Source organism: Oxyura jamaicensis, chromosome 6 (genome assembly GCF_011077185.1).
Source record: "Oxyura jamaicensis isolate SHBP4307 breed ruddy duck chromosome 6, BPBGC_Ojam_1.0, whole genome shotgun sequence".
Lineage (NCBI taxonomy): Eukaryota > Metazoa > Chordata > Aves > Anseriformes > Anatidae > Oxyura > Oxyura jamaicensis.
Window position 1 is genome coordinate 24,738,585 of NC_048898.1, and position 23,008 is coordinate 24,761,592.

The 23,008-nt window shown below is 38.5% G+C and overlaps 1 protein-coding gene across 2 annotated transcripts in view; it reads right to left on the reverse strand.

Moving 5' to 3' along the window:
* The window catches only part of SORCS1 (sortilin related VPS10 domain containing receptor 1), a 292,547-nt gene that overhangs the window by 41,040 nt on the left and 228,499 nt on the right, over positions 1 to 23,008 (reverse strand). For both annotated transcript variants that reach the window (XM_035330764.1, XM_035330765.1), the window contains exons 11-18: positions 18,148 to 18,250; positions 17,648 to 17,724; positions 16,376 to 16,467; positions 15,253 to 15,360; positions 14,118 to 14,235; positions 12,193 to 12,323; positions 4,034 to 4,147; positions 2,872 to 3,043 (exon numbers count right to left, since the gene is read on the reverse strand). In XM_035330764.1, coding sequence (XP_035186655.1) covers positions 2,872 to 3,043; positions 4,034 to 4,147; positions 12,193 to 12,323; positions 14,118 to 14,235; positions 15,253 to 15,360; positions 16,376 to 16,467; positions 17,648 to 17,724; positions 18,148 to 18,250 — 915 coding nt within the window. The remainder of the gene's footprint in view (positions 1 to 2,871; positions 3,044 to 4,033; positions 4,148 to 12,192; positions 12,324 to 14,117; positions 14,236 to 15,252; positions 15,361 to 16,375; positions 16,468 to 17,647; positions 17,725 to 18,147; positions 18,251 to 23,008) is intronic.

The following is a 23,008-nucleotide window of genomic DNA, read 5'->3' on the forward strand; positions in this document are numbered from 1 at the left end:
AATCATTACTAACTAACTTGTGATATCAAAAGCGGGACATGCTAGGATATTGTGAAAAACTATAGCCTATGCTTTCAAGTACTCCTGGCTTTGCATCTTAAATTTGGGCACACAAAACAATCAGAACAATCCTAACGTTAAGCTCATCTCCAGAGACTTCAGCTGAATTGAATTCTGAATCACACCAAACCACAGTGCTGCACTGGGAAATGCTAATAGTACTGTCCCCCTGCCAGCAGGGTCCCCCTAGCTCATTAAATGTACCTGAGACACAATGTACCTTGGGCAACCATTTATTAACATTGTCATTACACAAACCCATTGCAATCTACCTGAAATTCAGGGCTGTACTTGTATATTCACCTGGTAAGAGAGATTTCTCCGGCCTTGTAAGCATTCAGCATAAAAATGAAAGGCATGGAGCTCATGAAAGAGAAAGGTCTACTTTCAGATGAGGGAACAACGAAGTAAAAAGGTTAAGTTTCTTACTCAAGGTGACACAGAAAGAGTTCAGAGTGCAGTTCAGGAATGAGATCAGATGGCCTGAATTCTAGCCCATGGCTTGAACTGTTAGAACAAATGAGCTTTCCCACATATTAACCTAATCCAAACATCATACAGCAAAAGAAAGTAGGCAAAAGCAAGCCAAAATCTACTCCCAGTAGAGTGACTTTGGCAAGTGAGAACTGAAGCAGACCTGGAATGTCAAAGACTTTTGGCTGTCATTTTATCAAGATAAAAAATAAATTAGAGTAGGCAGTTTCTCTTTGAATTATTTGTAATGAAACAGCCAAAGCCCTGAACCATTCTGCCCTGAATGTCTTTACCATCCATTTCTTCAGCAAAGATGTATGAGCAATCAGACAAAACAAGTTTGAAAGCCATTGTGCTGAAAAGTGTTGTGCTGCTGCTTTTAGTGTCTCTGCTGAAGCAGTACAGCAAATGTCTGATGTTCCTAGCAATAACTCAAATACACATATAACAGTTAGGTTTGTGAAGGGCAGGAGACCTTCATGACCATGTGATGGGGAAAGCATGCAGAAACAACACCCACTTAATAAAATTCCTCTATTTATTTTCTACAGCAGAGCAGGAAAATATGCCAGGGATGTTGGGTTTAAGAACTTGAGCAGGAGAAATGTCTTTGCAGTTTTCATTTTATTTTGGCTTCAATTTTTATTGCTGTACAAAAATATAGCAAGGATTCAATTTGTTTAGGTTGAAGAAAAACTGTTGTTGAGTGGCACTGGTGAGAGGTACCAGCCCTTGGTCTGTGCATAGAGTCCAGGCCAGAACAAAGGATTAACCCATAAACTAGCAGTATTTTGAGGCAATGGAAAAATGTACTTTAAAGAACACCTGGATTTCTCTTGTGCTGCCATTTAGTGACAGAGATTCTGTTGCTATTCTGCCTATCTCAATAGCAATTTAAGAGCAAAATTACCAGTGTAAGTACGGTGCTCCACTTATTAAACACTTCAGCAATGCTTCATGCAGTGGGACACCTGCTAACTACAGAAGGAAGTGTTGATACTTTCTGGCTGCTGTCATTCAGTAAGATTATCATGATCATTATTCCCAGACTAATATGAGAAATAACCAGAATAAACCTTTCCAGTCTAACCATCTAATCCATCATTGTCAGAATGACACAGTCCACAGTCCAAGCCTTGAGCATCACTGCAGACATAAGGAGACTCTTTAAGAAACCCCTCTGTGCTGTGGTTGCTGCCTGACTCCCACAGCTGATTGTAAACATCATTTTTTACTGCCATGATTTACATCTGCTAATCTAAATTTACAATCTTTTAGTTTAAAGCCACTATTCCTTGTCCTGTGGGTCAAGTGGAACACAGGCATGAACAAAGAGAACTGGGAGGCTGTGGTGTGTGGAACAGCTCTGCAGATCTGAAGGCTTCAAACAAACTGTCTCGGGGGATACAGGAGATACAAAGATGAGAAGGTGCTACAACACAAGCAAAGAACTATGTGTTGTGTTTTGTTTTGTTTTGGTTTCTTTTGTTTTCTACTGAGGCCAATAAAAGCTAAAGCAAGACTCCTCTCCATGGTCAAGCACATAAAAATATTGGCCACCACTTCAGGGGGAAAGGGTTGACACATTTTCTTCATGTCCTTGGGAAAAATCACACATGCGCACACATGCCTTTTTGAATATGCCTGATGCCTTCTCTTCATCAATAATGGGTGGCACAGATTTGATGGATGTTAAACATCCTAGATTATACTATGCTGCATACCAGTGCAAGGGAGAACTAAACAGAAAATGGCAAGTTCTTATTTTGTGATACCTCTGCCTTGTTTGCAAGGGATGGAAATTTCCCTTTGAGAAGCAGGGCTGGACTAAACAAACTCCAAAGATCCCTTCCAACCTCAGCTATTTTGTGATTCTATGAATTTGATACTGTTTTATGGCAGGATGGTTGTTCTCTTGCTGGGTTGTTTAACTTTTCTGGTAAGCGCTGTGATTTTTGCCACTGAAATAGCTTATTTGGTAAATAATTGAGTGTATATACAATTATGCTGCTAGAACCGTAGTTTATTCTCCTTTAGCTTATAGCATATAACTGGCCCACTCTTCAGTCCTGCTGTGAATTTCCCAAGCAAGACCAGTTCCCAGTTTTTATCAACTCCTCCCAATTACCCTTTGCACAGCATAGACTTTCAGTCTTACTGTCTTCATACATCATCCATTACCTTTTAGAGTATACTCTGCCCCAGCTACGTCATGGAGCTGACTTTATCCCACACCCTCTTGGTTCACCTCTTCACCACTTCACAAACCTTGTCTGGCATGAATCAAACTGAAATACAGCCATGAGGACTGGGATGCAACATAAAAATAGAGCCTACCTCTTCCAGCTGCACCAGGAAAGTGACGTTGTGCCCTTGCTCAGCTGTCAGTTTGCCATCAGTGGTGATTATGCGAAGCCCCTGGGGGGCTTTGCCAGGACATTGCTGTGGTTTTGCCGTGTACTGTTCTCTCACACCATCTGTGCAGTTATTTGAAACAACTTTCCGGTACCTGCAAAGGTAAAGAGAGAAATCTCTGCAAGATGCAAAGAGGTAGCATGATAGGGTTAACTGGAAACAGGGAGACATATTCAAGGGTTCTTTAGACTAGGGAGACTGGAAGACAACTTTTTATCATTGCCTCAGCCAAGCAATTCCTGTGTACCTAACATACAAGTAAATAATTCTGTTGTTAATGGCATGTGATATTTAGTACATCTATATACCACATATTACATAAATTGCATAAAATGTAGGATTATATGATGATCTAGGTTATAGGTTAAATAACCATAAAGCTATAAATAAGTAACATGCATATAGAGTATGGAATTGTATTCTGTTATTATATTTTTAGGTGTAGTTAAAAAGATTTTCTCACATCATAAAACTATTCACTTCTCATCAGCTGTGAGACAACTCTCACTCAAGACGTAATGCTCCAGAGCAACAGAAATGACAAAGTTGAAGAACAAAGCAAATTATGTCTATCTTTGAGGGTACAAAATGTCAAAGCAGCTTGGATTCTTTGTTTTTATCACTTACATGAGAAATGCAGCTTGAGGTCAGTCTTTTAATATATATTTTTATTGACTTCCAGGAGAGCCAAAGAACAATCAGCATTTGGACTAGCTGCCCATCTATTGCTTCTTTTCACTTATACATCAGTTTCATTCCTTTCCTCTAAATTGTTTTCCACCCTTTCTACCTCACCTGATCCCACATGATTTTAACAGGAGACTTTTCAGAGATTTAGTGATTTGGCCTTTGCCTTACATTTTCCACTCAAGTTTCTTTATGGTATCATTTTTCATAGAAAGGTCTGGACAATACGTGATGGCAATCTGGAGGGCCAGACTGTGCACCCTAACAAATGCAATAAAGAAGTCCTAAGGGCTTCGCCCAGCTTTGAGTCATCTATGGAAAATACAAACAGTAGTTGCTATCATGTTGAAGTCTGTATGGCTAGTCTAGTTAAAAAAACACCTGGTGTGCCACTTACCCAGTGCTGTTGAGATAACTCTGTCCAACGCTGCACTCTTTTGACAAGGAAGATGGATTATACCAAAACGCTGGTAAACACTGCCCATTGCTGTGACGTTCATATCCATAATCACTGTTTTAGTATTAAAAGAAAGTCACATTGGAAAAAAAAATAAAAATAAAAATAAAAAAATTAACATGGGCATTAGTTCATGCTTGCTACTATGGATCCAAGTTTTGATTTTCCTCAATCTCTTTCCTAGGGTTTCTGATCTTTTTTGCTGATATAACAGATTCTTCACTAGCTTTAGCTTTTTCTTTCTTTCTTTTTTTTTTTTTTTTTTTTTTGGGGGGGGGGGGGGGGGGCGGGGGGGTGGGGGGGTAAAGTTACCTTGCATGCATCACAGCACAAACAAGCAGAACCGGATATTGTTTTATTCAGGGAGTTCATGAGCTACTTTTTATCTGTTATACCTCCATAGTCTAACACTATTTATCAGGCACAGCTCTAGACCCAAATATAATAAAAGCCAGAGATCACCAAATTCAATCACTGCTGTCTCAGTTGTATCTTAGAAACCTGAAGTGTTAAACAATTCATTGTATTTGAAAACTATATCACATTAGCTGTACAGGAAAAAATTACAGCCCTGAGAGAGCTGAATGAAGGCATTAACAGAAATATTTGGTAATGGCTGCAATTTTCATTTCTATTTTGGTTTGGAAGAGGAAATGCTACCAAAAACTATGTGTCAGAAACAATGAGTCAAACTGGAATCTTTTGTTGCAATTTGGGTTTAGCTATGAATACATTTGCTTCAGTTCCACTAAAAATAAACATTTCCAACTGTTTTTTATTCCAAAAAAGACGCTATAAAAATTGTTCATTTTTAGTTCTGTATTTGTGGAACAAATAAACAAACAAACAAAAAAACTCTTTAAACAGTATTCTGTTCTGTTTGGGTGGAAATTCTTTCTTATTCCTTACACTGAGCTTTCTCCATATACCATAACTGAGAAGTTAATGGATCATCATTTCTGAGAACTGCTATCCAGAGATTCACAGACTCCTTTCCAATATTCCAGTTGTAACATGATCTTTGATCTTAAGTTATGTCTTTTTATTTATTTATTTATTTATTTATTTTTTCTTGTTTTCCTTAATATCTTGGTATCTTGTAGCCTGATGTCTAAGAAAAGAGGATTAGGGTAAATTAGATTATGTGATCAAAGGTTCATGTTTGTATACAAGAAACACCAATAATGTGGATAGAGTCAGTGGAGACTCTGTCCTGGTTCCTCTAAGGATTGTTCAAAGGAGAACCATCAAACCCTTTCTGGGGTAAGACCTACAAGATAATCAACAGGGGAGGCTCTGCCCAGATTACTTTGTAGACTGAGCAGGGTTACCACACAGAGGGGTACAGAACTCATTATGCCATGCCAAAAAAAAAAGAGAATTTGGGGGTTGCACAAAACTTATTAGGTGATATCAAGGGGAAGAACCAAAGGCAAGAAGAGAAGGATCAAGGTGGTTTGAGGAGTGTGCAAAAATGTACAAAATCAGACGGAAAAAGAATGGGTTGCGTGTAAACAGGGTGGGTTTTTGGCCATGTCCTTTCACTGCATTGTTCCCTGTCTTCTCATTAAATTCCATTTCTAACTGTTCTTCTGGGACACGGGCTCTCTGTTCAGCGTGCACGTGCATGTCTAAATGCCAGCAATTAGAGTTAGACCATGGGTCATAGGGCCCATGTGCCCATGGTACAGTGCCAGCAGCTGAAATCACTGGAGTGTTTACATAGTGCCTGGGTGAGCATCAAGCCAGACAGGACAGCGAGAAGGATGAAAACCTTAGGAGCTACATGCTGATGTGGTCACAAGTCTGGGCTGGATACCAGGTCTGTGAATTGACTATTGGTTTGGGGGCTGGCTACTGAGTAAAGTCATGTAGGTCCGGACAAGCTAGTGAAGAGCCCTGTTGTATGTGTCTGTCTACATGTGAGGCAGCTGGGTACACCTGGAATCCAGGGGCCATCTCCTGGCAACGATCCACAGTCCGTGCCAGTGGGCATGAGCACCAGCAACTGGAGTGTGGCTCCAGGGCTCAGAGACTCATACATCCAGATGTCAGCAACTGGGAAGACTGGGCATCCCAGGGACAGCTGCTGGATAGAACTGGGTGTTTAAGACCAGGTACCAGGATCAATATTATACCTACATTTACATATGCATATATTTTACACAAATGGGATTTCATCTTGATCACCTAGAGAGGGCACAGGATGAGGCAACTGGTATTTGTACAAGTGATGTGTTTTCTGTTTGGGTTAATCTGTGTGGCCAGCCATGTATATATGCATTGTGTGTACATTTGTGTCTATCAGGAAAAAATGCTCAACCTTTTTACTGCTTGGATTAGGGGATATAAAAAAGCTGCAGCAGCCTCACTCACCTCTATCAGGCTACTGGATTCAGCAACTACTAACAGGCAGCAACCAATGCTGATTGACAGTGTGATCAATAATATATGTAGAATAATATTACCAAGAACAAAAATATTTAAAATTATGAAGACTTTTTTTTCCCCATATGTCTTTTCTTGCTGTTCCAAAACATGATGGTTTAAATAAAATTAATGAGTTCCTGCTAAACAACTTTAAGATCTCTGGGTTGTTATCAAAAATTGGACAATGAGAGGAATTTTGTCACCTCTTTTTGCTCATGCCTACAACCTTTTATTCTGAATCAAGGAAGAAAAATGTTTTAAGGTAATCTAAAACCAGAGAAATTAAAAAGGTAGCATTAAACAAAAAGAAAACTAAAACGGCACATCCCTTGAACACCCGTTGGACTGCACAATTGTTCCAAAAGAACGTTTTGGCAGCTCTGTTGCTTACAACAAGTAATTGAGAACATGATCTAGGAAACAGAGCTTTTTTTTTTTTTTTTTTCATCAGTTTTTATGATTGAATTTTCATGAATCTATTTACTCAGATGTTAGTGATTGAATGTTGTTTAATTGCTTTGGAAGCATCAGCCAGCCTATTCTCCCACTGCCATGTGCTCCTCTAATCATCCTTGTTGGATTAAAAACACTATGGCTGTGGAAACACTTTATAATGAAGAATAACACCATTCTGATTTGCTTAGAGAAAACAAATATTTACATACAAGTGGGACTCTTGTATTTTTGTAATTCATTTGTCAACACTGCAGTGCTATATTCCTAAGTTAGCATGTGTCAGTGTAATTAAAAAGCTGTAGCACTGTACACACACAATGTTCTGCAATCAGTTAGGTGAAAACAAAACAAAACAATACAGTAAAATCTGCTGCAGAGAGGATCAGTACCCATAGTCCAATTTAATACAGCAGTATCAAGTCTGTGATTTCTTACTACACACTTGTCTATGCTCATGCTATAATTTTGCTTCCTGTTAGTACCCACAAATCTAGGCAAGGGAAGCTTGAGTTAACTAGGTTTGACTAGACTTGGATCATATTTCTCAAAGTCAAGAGAATAAAATTATAGGATTTTCCACAACAGAAATAGTTCTAAACACAGAAGTTTCACAGTGTTATTTTCAGGCTTGCGAATCGTCTGGCTCATTAAAGTCTTACAGAAATATCATCCCAGTAAATGACACGAATTGCTGTTCTGTATCTCTCTACAGATGAAGCAGCCCCCAGTTCACCTCCGTAATCTTGGAATCTAATGAATTCCTTGGCTACAGGCTGGTGCATGCAGAACACTGATGCTGACAACAAATTGCTGCCTACAATTTGGCACAACGGGCTTTGTAGCAATCAACAAGCATTAGCATCAATTGGATTGCCATAGCACGAGCCAGTATAGCAAAATCTGGAAACAGGAAAGGCATCAGCTTTAGACTGCAATCAGCTAGCCGAGTCATTGCCAGGTACCTGGGAATTGGAATTTGCATATATTGATGATATTTTCTGCCTGCCTGAAAGGAATTCAGGTGAAATAGATAATGTACCTATCAAAATAAAAGCAGAGTCATTTACCTGCATGGCTTGTTTTATCAGTGTGAAGCAGCCTATTGCCTAGCTCTTGATTACAATGCTTTTACACTGGCCACTTTTACTGGTTTAAACTAGAATCCTATTTTCCTAGTCAAGTAGGATGACAAGTCCTTCTCTGTAATTAAAGACAGATACTCATTCAATCCAGAAATTCTGACCCTGCTCAAAGTGCATGGTAAATTCCCTATTTTAAGATCATTATCAATGCAAGTAAACAATCAAAGGGAAAATAAATCCCTTAAGGAACTTTATAGCTTGAATACAGACCTGACAAACATACTGTCATGGAAGAACTGTAACTCTATGTGATATTAAAATTCCACCATTTTTAAAGTATAGACATAATCAGGTAAGTCAGACGATTACCTTGTTCATACCTTCTGAAACTCAGGAGATGACTTAACACATAAGCACAGGATTTCCTTAATATTAACAGCTTTACCTTAAGGTCAGATATGCCAGAAACTGAGAATGTTACTTGTGGTTTTGTACTTTCTGCTTTGCAAACTTTTCAGACTTTAAATAGGGTGGAATCAAGGTACCTGGGATTAAAGTCTCCTTTGTTCTGTAGATTCCAAAAGCTCTTGTAAAAATAATTAACTGTGGCCACAGCTCTGGTGAAGACTTACCACCATTTTATTAGCTTACTATCATTGTCTAATACTGAACTATGGTATAAGTGTAAATTTGTGTTAAAGAGAGTTGTATTTGCTTCACAGTAGTACAGGATCTGAGCTGGGATTTATCTCAGAGAAGGATGGATTCAGTGACAGTTTGAATGACGGACCCCGGCAGACATATGGTTATAACTGCATCGCAGTGTTCAGAACGGGCTGCACCAGCTTATGTTAACAGAGAATCTGAGATCCCCAGAGTCTTTTCAGTAAAATCAGGCCTAGAAGATATCTAGGCCCCTAAAGATGAAGAGATGCATCATAGACTTTGCATAGTGAATCTTCATTTTCCACAACCATTCAAAATGAACTAAGGGTTAACTCAAAATTGCTATGCATTAATTAAATAAGCCTACCAGAATGATAAAGCAAATTTACTTCATTTTAGGATGTAAATATATGTACACCTGCATGATCCTTGTGGATATCATCAGTGAAATAAATATGCTTGATCCTCAGTTGCGCTAAGGCTCCTTTGCGCCTCTTTGGCTGTTCAAAGTCACCAGCACCAGCGTGAACAGACTGGCACTTCCCATGGAGGTGTAAGATATAGGAATACTGATAGGAGAAGCCCTCAGTATTAATGGCAGTGGGTTCCGAGGGAGGGCTGACATAATGACACTTAACTCAAAGTTTCTATTAAAGGACCTGGGGGACAGGTAGCTGAAGGATGAGTACCACTAAAGATTTCCATCTGTGTCTGGGAAGTGTTTCTACTGGAGAGATATTGCCGTAATAACATTCAGACAGCAGGAAGGAATACAATGGAAGGAAAGCGGGTAAATTAATGCTTTAATAACACACAAGTAACGGTGTCATCCATTTACTCAAATCAATTAAATGAAGAAGGACAATCTCGTTTCCAGGCCGTTGCTAGGACAGATTTGAGGAGGGGTTTTCCTGCGTGTTTCCACAGCCCCCTATTCCTGAAGCGCTATTGCCCTCTGGCTGTCAGCTGCAGCCCAGGCACAGAGCACCAGCTCCCTGCCGGATCAGCTCTGGCCCCAGCTAGTTTTGGATCTACGCCATGATAAGAGATGTCTAATGTCAAAAGAGCTCAGGTTCCCAAGGCTGGTAGAACTACAGTCATTTCCAGTGTCACTCAGTTTTGCTGTTGTGTAAAACAATAAACCAATGTGCCCTTTTCTCTGAGAAAGAACTACTGTGGGCGGAATGCAGATTTGAAATGAACCTTGAGTTCTACGACACTACTAGGAGAAATAAAATAAAATAAAATAAAATAAAATAAAATAAAATAAAATAAAATAAAATAAAATAGAAAATCTTTATGTCCTTTATGACTGTCTCTTTTTTTCCCCTGAACTTGTAAGACAACACTCACAGGATTAACAGGGTTTTTATTTTATTTTATTTTATTTTTTAACTTTACCTGACCACACAGGTATATATTCAGTTTTACTCCAAACTCTGACAAAATTTAGATAACAAAATTTTCTCCATACAAATTCAGTGTCCAAACTCACTGACTGGGGCAGGGATTGTTGTCCTCATGCATTCTGTATACGAGTCCGGATCCTGTAACCATTAATACTAATAATGATAATAAAAACAACAACAAAAAAAAAACTGCCCTGTTTATTTCAAGATTGCAAAAAACATCTCAGCCAGCAAAGGGGTTTCTCCCTGCCTGACAGATACACGTCCCCTTCAATCCTCTTCAATTCAGAGCCCTGTCCAGACGAAAAAGACTAATAAATTATTCAAAAGCACCATGGAAATGTCATGAATGAGAATGAAGAAAGTGCTTCTTCCTTTTGCATGAAGAAACCTACAGAGGACATCCTCTATCAGCAATACTTCATTCAACATTTTTCCTCCAAATTCCTCTTTGGACTAGCTTATGCAGGATGCTTTAGCAGGGAAGCCTAGTGCAGATTTGAAGAAGGTATGTACAGAATGCTATGGCACAGAAGCAATAGCTTTGCTTTTGTTAACATAATGCTGGGCTGGCAAATTCAGGTGAGCAAGCAGAATTGCTTTTTTTTTTTTTTTTTTTTTTTTTTTTTTTTTTTCCATTTATTTTCTTCTCTGTCATCTGTTCCCAGTGGCTTTTCCATGTTTCTCTGGAAAGTCTATGTAAAACTATGCTCCTGACTGTTTTAAGTAGATAAATAAGTGATTACTATTTCTGGTAAATATTTCTGAACTGGATGTTTACAGAAATATTTTATTCATTTTTCCTCAGAGGCAGTGGAGAAGGAAGCTGAAATCGATAAAGTAAAAATCCAGATCTGAGAACTATGTGAATAACAAGTGCTCAGAGAGCATTGGAGGGGAACATGACAGTCTGCCCTGAAACAAAAGTGGTTCCATCAGGAGAAGGAAGACCCTCCTAGGAAAGGAAGGCTTTTTATCAGTTTGCTCAGCACAGAAGCCTGCAGTACTTGTAAGGGTACTCTTCTCAAGCTACTTTTAACAAGATGACTTTCAAAAAGTCCTAATTCTGCTGATTCCAACAGATTCAAAGGGTCTTGTGGGTCCTTGTGAAATGTGAATGTCTGTCATATGTCCCCAAGTTTTCTCTGAGACGTTGTTTCACAGGCCAGCAGACCTTTTGCAGAAAGTTTCCTCTAAGTGAATGTAAAAGGGATACAAGCATGTTTTCCCCTAGCAGGTATCACTGCAGTGCTTTTGTTCTGTACCTAGCACCAAACTTTTGTAGCTGCAAATCATGAAATCAATTTTATTAATATTCAGGACTGTCTCAGACTTAGAGAAAATATAGTGACAGTGAGATTCCAACAAGGTTGTTTCCTGTCTGTTTTGTGCAAAATACTGTGAATCAACAGGAATTTTGAAATGAAGTCAGAAGCTGACATTCCATTACTCCATTAATAACTTGTCAATGGACACTATTTCCTATAGAATACAGTAGAGGAGAAAAGGCTTTGGGGAGATTAAGCAAATTAATGAATGCAATGTCAAGAAATCAAACGTGATAGTCCAGATATAAAAAATGGCACAGTAATTCCCTAGATATTTGATTTCCAGTAGATGAAGGCTTACTTAATGTATTATATACTTATTTTTACATCTATATACAGATGTGTGTATTTATATATGAATAATTTATTTTCTTAGCACACACAATACACTATATATGTGTCACTTTCACAGCCATTCCTGGACATTGCTAAAGTTAGACTAAATGAACCTTCTACCTTAATACTGCAAAAAGCTCAAATGAGACCTGGAAAATGGTTTGTTCAGCATCAGTTTTGTGAGAGCTTAAACAAGGATTACAGATACTTATTTTCCCTTTCTTTCTTTTGACATACCTATACTATCAGGGAGGAATCTACTTAGCCACCTACACGTTTATTAATTTCTGCTCCCTTCAAGCATACAGACTCTCTAGTGAATTCTGTTTTTGTGGGGTGGGAAGCACACCATTTTAGGTAATCTCACACATTTTTTTGTGCTCATTGCTCACCAGTCAAAGTCTGCCTCTGTGCACACACAGGGCTCTGAGGTCATAGCCCCTGCATATTTTCCTTGCATGCATTTCTTCTCTGACTTGCGTTTCCTGTAGATCCTCTTTGCTCCCATGATGCAAGCTTCTCCCTGGAAACAAAACCAAAAATATCTTTCTCTGACACCCACCAGGCTGTTTGTAACACCCATTTTTTCAAGACTGTGCAATAATAGGGGCTGTGACTCAAGGGAAGAGGATGGGAAGTCAAATACCATGTCAGTACAGTGGAGCTAATTAAAGCTACTGAAGCTTTAATTGAAACTAAAGCAGCTTTTCCAATACACACCAATAAATGATCTGGGTTTATTTATGTATCAGATTCAGTTCTGAATTTGTTCCAAACCAAGTAAGTATTTGATTCAGGCCCATTTCTCATTTATAGATTAGGCTTCACAGCAACTGAAACCACAGCCTGATCCCTCTGCTCTCTGAGATAGAGCAGGTCTATTTCTTTGGTCTAATCTCTTTGGCAATGATTTTGTTCAGTGGAAATTAGTAATACATGTATATGTAAATACTTTCCAGAGATTCTGAGTTCAGGTTTTTCAGGGTTTGATTTGTTATGTACTGGATGTTAACACTTCCTTGTCTTTTCACTATCTTGAGCACCCTGTTAAAAATTTCTGTCTAGGAAACATGGCTCAGCCTTGCAATCTCAAAGGAAAGCAAATCAAAAGGCAAAAGTCTACAGCCGTCTTCCTAAAAATAGTTCTGCAAACTCCAAAGCCAACATCCTCAAAGATATACTGCAAAATCCTTGGCATTTTTGCTTATGTGAGCACAAGAAAGTAAAGAACAAAAGACGGTGGGGTCTCAATTGTTACATTTAGTGCTGTAAGTTAAAGAAAATATTAATGGCTTAAATTTGCCCATGAAAAAAGAAGGGCTTGAATGGCAGCTGGTGTAAAATGCTGTGGATTCTTGAATTTCAAGGAAAATGTACCGATTTTCATCATCTGAAGATCTAAGTCATAACTGGTATTTTTGGTGTGGTGTTGTGCTTTGTGTGAGCAGCTAGTCTGAGTCAAGCTATTTTCATTTCATATTCATTATTAAATTCTTGCCCAGCACAGAAAGACAACCTTTGATCATATAAATGTTTGTATCTCTTTAGACTTCAGTGGAGCCTGTGTTGTTTATATAACCACAGAATTTGGGCCATATTTTGTTTTAATCTGATATAAGACGTGTTGTGTCAAATTTAGCAGGGCTGGGAAGATGCCCCCCAAGGCAGGCACAGACACTGCGCAGAGCACATTGGCTTGCTGGCTACTTGAGAGATGGTTCCAGTAGTGATGCAGCCCTTGGAATCCAGGATTCCAGGGACACGGCATAGGGGGACCCAACAGAATGGAGAATAAAGTGTCCGGCTCTCACAGCAGAACTTACAGCTAAGAGTGATGGAGCAAGTATGAAAACAAGTGAATAAGATGTGACTGAGAGTGAGAGTGCTGGATTGTAAGGAAACAAGTTTGAGAGAACTAGAAGGGTCATAAGATACTGACTATGAGGACAGAGAGTGGAAGGAGAGAAAGGAGGTAAGGATGAAGGAATCAGATGAGATTTCTCAGAGGGAAGGAGTTTGGGCCTCTTTTAGCAGCAGTGCTTCTGCTACTGTTATATCCCTCAGAGCTAATTGTCTGTATGGAGCCTCAAACCTCTGCTGCTTCTTTGACACAGACTCCTTCTTATCCATTAGTTACAGAACAAGCCAAAAGGCAGGTAGGTGTTCATCCTTCAGGGCTAATACACGTATGTAACACAGCAAACCCATCCAATAAGGGACAATACATGAAGCTAACAGGAAAAAAAGTAGATCATGATGATCTTTAACTGTAGGATCATGTATCCTCAGCTCAGATCCCAGGCTCCTTGCTTCTCACCTGGCTGTGGAGTTGCCAAGGTCTGTAGTCTTCTTCTGCACACCTCCGATCAAAAATGGACTTGTAGTCAATTTTTACTAGCTGCCACTCTGAGCGGTGGCTGAAATGTCCAAACACTCTACAGAACACAGCAGAAAGTGCATACAGTAAAAGGTAGCACCACATGGAGTCTAGCAGTTACAGAGGTACAGTCACTGACAAATTTCCAGCAGAGATTAATTGCTTTGGAAGTCCTAGTCCTATTGATTTTCACTTGACTGACATAGTGGAAGTGAGACTTAGGCTCCTAAATACCCACAAACCTCTTAGATTACACATAGCTTTTATTCTATGGATCAATAGCCGTCCAATTCTGTCTTTCTCCAAACTGATCAAAGAGAGGAGACCTGACATGGGCTGGAGACAGTCATACCTGAAGGATTTTCATATCTTAATTATGAGCTTTGGGAATCATTTCAACAAGAATTAAAATCAGTACATTAAGGCACCATTCTTCATACATTTCTGTTAACTCAGGTTAATTTCCAAGCCAAATATTTTGTTTATTACAGGTCAGTTCATTTTTTACAGGCAGAAAAATAAATTTTCTCCTCTTTTTGCAAACCTGATCTCAGGTAAAATGTCAGAATTTCAGGCAGGGTGAATCCAGATTTATGCACAATGCAGTTCTCAGCATACCACATTGAAACTAATCACAATTTTTTGTGAGTCAGCCTCCAGGCAACATTTTATCATTCATTCTTACAAAGAATGTCTTCATTTTTCTGCTTCTCAGTTAAAAAATAGAAAGTAGTAGCAAAACCACAGCTATAAAAATAGTCCACTATTTTTCTTTTAAATATTCATCTGTCAAGAGTAACTCTGCTTTAAATCATATTCAATTTGAGGAGTGGGGTTTCATGCTGGTAAGCTAAATGATAATATGTTTACAGCTTGCAAGGAACCATACTGTCATTCCCTCAATCATATCAGAAATAGACATTGATGATTCAGCAACAGAAGTCTGCATACTCCTGGCTTCATATAACACTCGGTTTGGTCACCAACCAGAAAGAGTGTTATGTTATAAAAAATCTTCATAAGATAATTATGGTGCAGTTCACATCGACATTAGTATCATGGCAAGTTCACTTACGTCATGATGAGAGTTTCCTCTCCAGGTTCCCCTAAAACTCCATCTACAAACAGTGGGAGGGATGTGAAACTGTACTTGCTCCAAGATTTCCCTTCATCAAAACTTAACCTAGTGGAGAAAGCAGAATTAGTATCTTATTTTATTCTCCTTCAGCTTTACTTGAGGGGACTCACCAGTACACTGCAGCTGCTATGGAGAACTAGGAAGCAGCTTTTGTTCTTGAATACTGCATTTTTAGTCCTTGAAATAACTACTTTTGGGGGGAACACCATAAATCATAGCATTGATCAAGCTTCTCTGGCATTATACTGCTAAGCCAAAGCCAATACTTAAGTGGCAGAAACTAATAAAGCTATATGAGAGATTGATGCTTTAAGGGTAAAACATAGCCTAGAACTCAGATTTATTTATTTATTTTAATACACTACTAATTTTGACCACCTTATTTTTAGGTCAACAACATAAGACATTTTAAGGAGGTTAGATTCCCGGAGCACAACAGATTTGTGTCTTCTGACCAGCATTCTTCCCTGCAGTGGGTCTAAGTGGAAGCTTGTAACCATTCTTCACTTCTTAAGACTTGAGTCAGTGTGTTTTAGATATTGATATAACTCTTACTGTAATGACAGTAAAATATTCAAAACAGCATAAAACTATTCTACCTACCATATAAACTGAAGGGTGCTAATTAGAAGGGACATTTTTGTCTTATTGGCTACAGAACCCTGATGATATTCAACAAAATTCTCATTCATAAGTGTTGCCTGCCATATAGAAGACAATTTCATCAATAATTTTTAACATTAAGAGTACTTTCGCAACTTAATAAGAGGCAAATCCATAATCCAAACTACATATTATATAAATAACCAAACTCAAGAAGCCAAGGCTTAGTAATCAGGGAAGACATGGAATTATCTTGACAGTATCTAAGATCTGGCCAAGCTGAAACTAGGCAAGCTGGAATTGCCAGGATTTAGCTTTATCTGAGTTCATTTGCCAGTTTCTTAAATTATATTTTCTAGACTGTAGCTACAAAAAACTGTGACTGCAGCCTAACCTCTTACTTCTTCACATCTATAAGGAAAGGCATCAAACTATCAAATTTAGAACCAGTCATTACCAGAGATGTCTGATAGGCAGAGATGTGTGTTTTATGGCAACCAGTACTCCACCTTGATCCAGGTACAGAACACTGTGCTCCTCCTCAAATATCTGGAAAAATAAACATATATTTAGATCTATTTTCCTTAGTATTAAGAAAACGTCATAGTTCAAGTATGATCGTGACAGAGGATAGGTATCTGCTACAGAAGTTACTAAAGTAGAGGAGCACAACCTGTATGGAGACAGATCCTGTTTGATTTTTTAAGTTTTTCCAGTTTCCAGATAAATTCCTCTGCTTAGAAAGTTAGAAACACAAACTTCTGCAAGGACCAACAGTTTTCCTCTATTTCATGACAGAGTTTTGTTTGAAGAACTTGATGTGCCTGCATGTATCTGGCCATAGCACACACAAGTGACGTAGAGGTAAAATGATGGCTGGTCAAACACTGTAAAATGATTAGATTTCTGGAATATCAAATATTTAAACAGATTTTATTTTCCTGTGTCTTTTTGGTTTCTGCTTTCTGCAAACATCTGCTCTCTATTTTTTGTAGCAGTGCCTGTGAGTCTGTGAAAGTGACTCAGTCTCCATGACGTGATACTTCATCTAGAAAATGGGAATAGAACTTCCCTTTCTGAAGGTAAACACACTAATGGGTAAGAGTGCTTTGTTAACAGGTGAGATTCCACTAAATATTAGGAAATTGATTTAACTGCATCATCCAGTCTCTTTCTGCTATCACTGAAGAGACAGAAGCTTCAGAAGAAGATGAAATGCATTCTGTCTTTTTCTCCACTAAAGAACAAAGCAAAATAATTGCTTTAGAGATACACTGAGCTTTGGACAATTCAACTCAGGTGAAATGAGTCCCACACGTGAAGGAGAAGTAGAATAGTGTTACTGATAATATTCTAGAAAGTATAAAAATGGATGAAGAGAAAAATAACTTGATCAGTATGAGAGACAAACAACAATAACAAGAAACACATTCCTTCCCTTTAAATATCCATATTTTAATGTGTTCCTGTCTGCTACAGGGTTAAACTGAAGCCAAACTGCGTAGTATAAAAATAATTTTCTGTTATATAATGCATAATGACACACATAGTCCTTCTCTTTGGGCATCTCTCTACCTCTCAGGAGAGGAGTCTTCCCTTTTGTGTAGATTTGCAAAAAGCTACTTTGAATTGAAAAAAAAAAAAAAAAAAAAAAAAAGGTCATTTTGAATCTTTTTCTTCAACAGTTTCCTATAATTACTATTTAGATCTGTGATTCAGTGCCATATACCTGTCTCCATGTGTTCCCAGCATCTGCAGAAATAAACATGCTGATGTCATCATCTGACAGTTCAGAGCCTATATTGCCTGTAAGAAGAGCATTGATTAGTGATACAACACTTCAAGAAACATCAGAATTACCAAATCGAGAGAGTAAACATTTATTTTCCTTTTGTAAGTATGGAACTTTTCGTTTTGGGAAGAAAAGGGAGGAGAAAGGAGAGACTTTCAGTTTGAAGAAAATATATGTAAAAAATAAAATAAAATCCATTTCAAACAGTTCAATAGACCTCTATACACAAAGAAAATTACCTGTTTTGAATCTAATGTCTGTGGCAGTATAAGGCTCAGCCCTGAAATCCAGTTTCCATAAAAAACAGATAAGTTGAAGGTCCATGAAGACTTCTGTTTGACACTCCACAAGCTAGTCAACACCCTCCACACCTATCATACACTCAACATTTTCTGTGTTTGCACATCTTATACAGGAAATCTTTAAATGCTTCATACCTGATGCTACAATAATGCTGGGGGCAGTGTCTCGACTGGCGATGTTTCCTGAGGTATAGGGATTCTCTGAGACCTTCAGATGAAGATGAAGGGAGCAATAGGGCTATGGAGAAAGGGGAAATAAAAGTAAAAAACAGACACAACATGAAATGCACGCTCCTATTTCTACAGGTTTTTGCGCTGTATAGGGCATAAGATACCAACAGTCACTCTTAAGAAGCCCAAATACTTCTTCCTAACCACTGTATCCAGCAACCCTCTGAAAGACATGGCCACTGTTCTGGTTCTGTTGTGAGACTTTTGCTGTCCATTTCTAATGTAGCCCTTTCCCGTCGGGAGTTTCACTAGGTTGAAACTCTCTTACAAAGATGAGATCTTTGAGGCTGTTGCCACAAAGGAGGCAACTAGACTTGCAAGGGTAGGCAATGGTAGGGACTACCCAGCACGCCTGACTATTGGCTCTCTTGAGAAGCAAGCTAGGTTACAGATATGATGAAGTGACTCACAGAGCAGCAGTGCTCAAGCTATTTTCTACAATGAGAAGCAATATGAACTTATCAGTGTAGTGTGGTAGGAAGAAATATCAGGACAGGGAAATGTCAGCTTAAAAGTTGTTTAATACAATACATCATCACCCCATGTGGATGTGACCTTTGAGATTTCAATACAAATACATCAATAGAAACCTTACCTATTTCTTATTGATTTTGTATCTCAGGTACTCAGATCAGACAGGAATGGTACAGAATAAATCAGCTGAGCAAGAAGGTAAGACAGGCAGATTTCCAAAGTTGCCATGTTGCCATTATGATTATCTCCAGATCTGTAGTCTAATAATTTCTGAAAATTTCTGATAATTTTTACTTTAATTTGGATTTTATTTTCACTTTTTTTTTTTTTTTTTTTTTTTTTTTCCTTCCAAACCTCATAAAACAGTTTATGGGAAAGGAAAGGGAGAAATACCATTAAGAAAAACCTGAAGCAAACTGACCAAACTCAGGGTGACAACAGACAGTTTGGGCACACAAATACAGCAAAGCACATGTTTCAGCTTGCTTGCCTGTATAACAAGCAGGATGCTATACAGAAGGCTCTTCAGGCCCTAAGGAGGCAGGTGTCTCTCTTACTTGTCTAAGTGTCCAGCCTTATAAGTTTTGTAGGCTTCCTCTGCAGTCACTGGAGGAAGACCAATAACATATCACATCTCCAGATAGGAGTCTAGGACTCTGAACTGAAATCTCCCTGTGGATAAGGACAATCACAAAAGGCAGGTTTATATACATATTTTAAAGGTGATTGAGGGTGGTGAGGAGGGTTGAAATCTCTCACTTCTGTGAGACAGGAAAAAGAGACATATGATGGTGCAGAAAGGAGCACAAGCTGCCAAGTGGGATGTACTGAGCAGCCTAACTCTAACTGACAGCCTTGCTAGGGCAGCTGCTGGAGAAGCCTGGGGGCATGGGGATGGAGTGGAAACCAAATCGAGCTGACATGCATGCAGGAAGTGGAAAAACATTACAAGAAAATGAATCCTCCCCTTTTACAGCACTAAATACAGAACATATTTTTAAAACTAACATACTCCAAGTCCACCTCAGAATTTTCTAGACAGTAGCTAATGGCAGCAACTCAGCCAATTTCCCAATCTGATAGATTTGATCTCATTAGACTCAAATTTTTGTGCTACCAAAAATTTTCTTTCAAATTTGTAACACTTTACAGATATAGTAGGCAGAAATTGAATAAATACATCAAATATTAAAAGCCATGTCACCTCTCAAAGTAGAGAGACAGTGTTTCTAGTGGTATGATTTATTGATTGGAGTGCAGTACTGCATAAAGACTGTACTGACAACAGGACACAGCTTAAAAAGCAACTTCTCCATTCCAGCCAAACACCTTGTATGTCTAAGACCTGTTCTATCCTGCAAGGGGGCACAAAATAATTATTCAATCATAATTTGTCTAGATCAATCATAATTTGTCTAGAAGCAAGTGATCCTTGTATGTCTAGCAGCTACTACTGACTGTCCCTGATCAGGAGTCAGGCCAAGTATTGCAGTACAAGGATAATGCTAGACACCATCCAGAAACTAGAGGTGGTAACAGTATTTGCTCACCTGCAACTGCAAAGGGCAATGAAAAGAGGAAACACTTCCAGGAAGGATATTCACAACACCTCACCTGGATGCTGAAATTATTCTGTGGCAGATGGTGTGAATGCTTCCTCCCTCAATAAGAAACGTGTTTTTGTCCTGAAATCCTTACAATCCATATAGACAAGACAACCAAAATGTAGGAGGGAATAAACAGATGTCTGGGGAAGAGAGTCACAGAGAAAATAAATGACTTGCCCAAGGTCACATAGGAAATTGGAAATAGGCCTAAAAAATGAATCAAGATTCTCCTGAGATTCAGCCCAATGCTTTAACCACAAGACCATCCTTGAAAGCTAATTGATTAACTCTCCTAGACAGATGCCCATAACTTGCAAGATAGAATTACTCCTCAGTTAACCACTTCACAGTACAAGATAAGTATCAAACAAAACCAGCATCTTTGGGATATCATACTTTGGCAGCTATTTTGTGAAGATTAAGTGTATTCAGCCTAGAAAACTAGTGGTATAAACAAGAAAAATAAAACCTTGGGCTTAGATGGAATTTCATTGCTTTCCTCCATCTTTGTTATTCAGAGCAATCTCACAAAAAATGCAAAGAAATTCTTTGACATTGAAAAACACACACACACACAACAACAACAACAACAAACAAACAAACAAAAACACTTCAAGCTTATTGTTGATAGAGGGATGGCTCTGACTGCTTGCCTTGTGCTTCAACCAGATTCCCTCTTAACTTCCTTAGCTGCCAAATTAGCTTCTACATACTTATTTCTGCATTTACTTTCCGTTAGTTTAGGATGAGGTTAAATACAGGATAGTATTCCATTCTCAAGCTCAGGACAATCTAGTCAGTCCAGGAACAAGCAGATCCCATTCTGCCAAAAGCTGAGACAAACATCATCACTGTGTACCAAACTATAGCTACAGACAATTATGCTGAAAATCAGCAGTGTGAAAGCATTAGTATCTGTCCTGGAGTAATGATGGAAGCTAAGCTAGATTTACAATAGACCATTAGGAATTCACCTAGCTATGCCATAAGGAGAAGCAGGATCGTGCCAGGAACAGTAATATGTAGAGGGAAAAGGAAAAACTGACACAGAGAGCTAAAACTATTGGTGATGCAGAAGTAGACAGAGTAGAGCTACAGAGGTGAGATGAGCTCGTGAATTGTTTAAGTACTACAGCTATGTCATACTGACAAGGAACAGAATTGCCTTAGAGCAGGGGACAATTTCATTTCTCCATGATTTTCCTGAGCAGAATGCCCTTATGGAACCCTGACATTTCCAAACACATATTACTTTTACAGCGCTTTCACCTTGAAAATTTCCCCTATCCCTCCCAACTTTTTATGACGATAGAATTGTAGAATGGTTTGGGTTGGAAGAGGAAAAATAAACATGACTAAAAATTCTTCTGGACTTATCACAGGGAAGGTATAAATTTCTCCCCATTCTTCTTCTGGAATAGCAAAGCCTCAGATACACAGTTTAAGTCCATTAAGGACTTGAAATCAAGTGATCAATTTCTACAGATGTCCACTGACCTGAGATACCTATCCCAACCCAAGTCATAGTGTGTTTAGGAGGTGGTCATGAGAACAGGATGAGAAGCCTACCAACTAGCTTGATAGGTGGAAACAATTCTCAAGACAAACACATGGTTGTATAGAGAACAAAATAAAAATGAGGCAGAGTTTAAATTACTGTTTGTGCATAGTGGAACTACAAGAATGTGACTGCAAATTGCAGAGAACCAAGACCTTCTCTGTCAGTTCTCACTGTGTCCCTACAAGTGCCCACACTTCTGCTCCTGCTCATGATCTCTTGACTGTCTTGTTCAAGTTTATCATGCCTAAGGGAACCCCAGCTTCTATAGATGTATCTGATCTAATTTTAAATGAACTGTGTTCTCAGCTGCCCATGATTATTGTTGAGTATGGATGGGAAGGCTTAAGGCAGCCATTATTCCTTTTTTTCCAAAAGAACCATCCTGTCCTGGTTTATTCTCTGCCATAGATCCACTTCCACTTTATAGCAGATAACTGCAGTGGCAGCATACATTTGTATATAGAATATGCAACTTCTGCAAACAATCGTTCCATAAAGACCCTGCAGAACAGAACCTCTGGCTCATTTATAAGCACAATGCCAAGTCAGGTAACTTTTATTTATTATTATTATTATTATTATTTTTTCCCTGATGGAAAACAACATGAAGGTACAAGGCAGTAGCAGGAAGAGCAGTCTAAGTAGTGCCCCTGATTTTGCCTGAAGCCATGTTGGAATTTTTTAATATAAAAGCTCTTGAAAATCTCAAAGGCAGAGTTCAGATTATTATCCTTCTACAGAACATAGATGACATAAGCTAAAAAATACAAAGATATCAGGCTAAGCTATCCAATTTAACAGAGAGCTCCAATTCTATCCAAACTATGTGCATTTCCCTTTTACTCTTGGACACCATTTGCTTATAATGAAGATTAAAGATTTATCTATATGCTGATCTATATCAATAGGTACAGACACAGGTTCAACATACACCTAACACATAGCAATACATATATTTGCATGAATATGCCAATTCTCATTTTTAAGCTCAAAGAGAAAATGATAAATATTTACACTGCCAACAGACTGGCCTGAAAGAAAACGGTTCTCTTTTTATTTGAGCCAGTCTCAAATTACTAGGGTTCCTGAAACTTCCTGAGCTACAGTAGCTCACTCCTCCCAT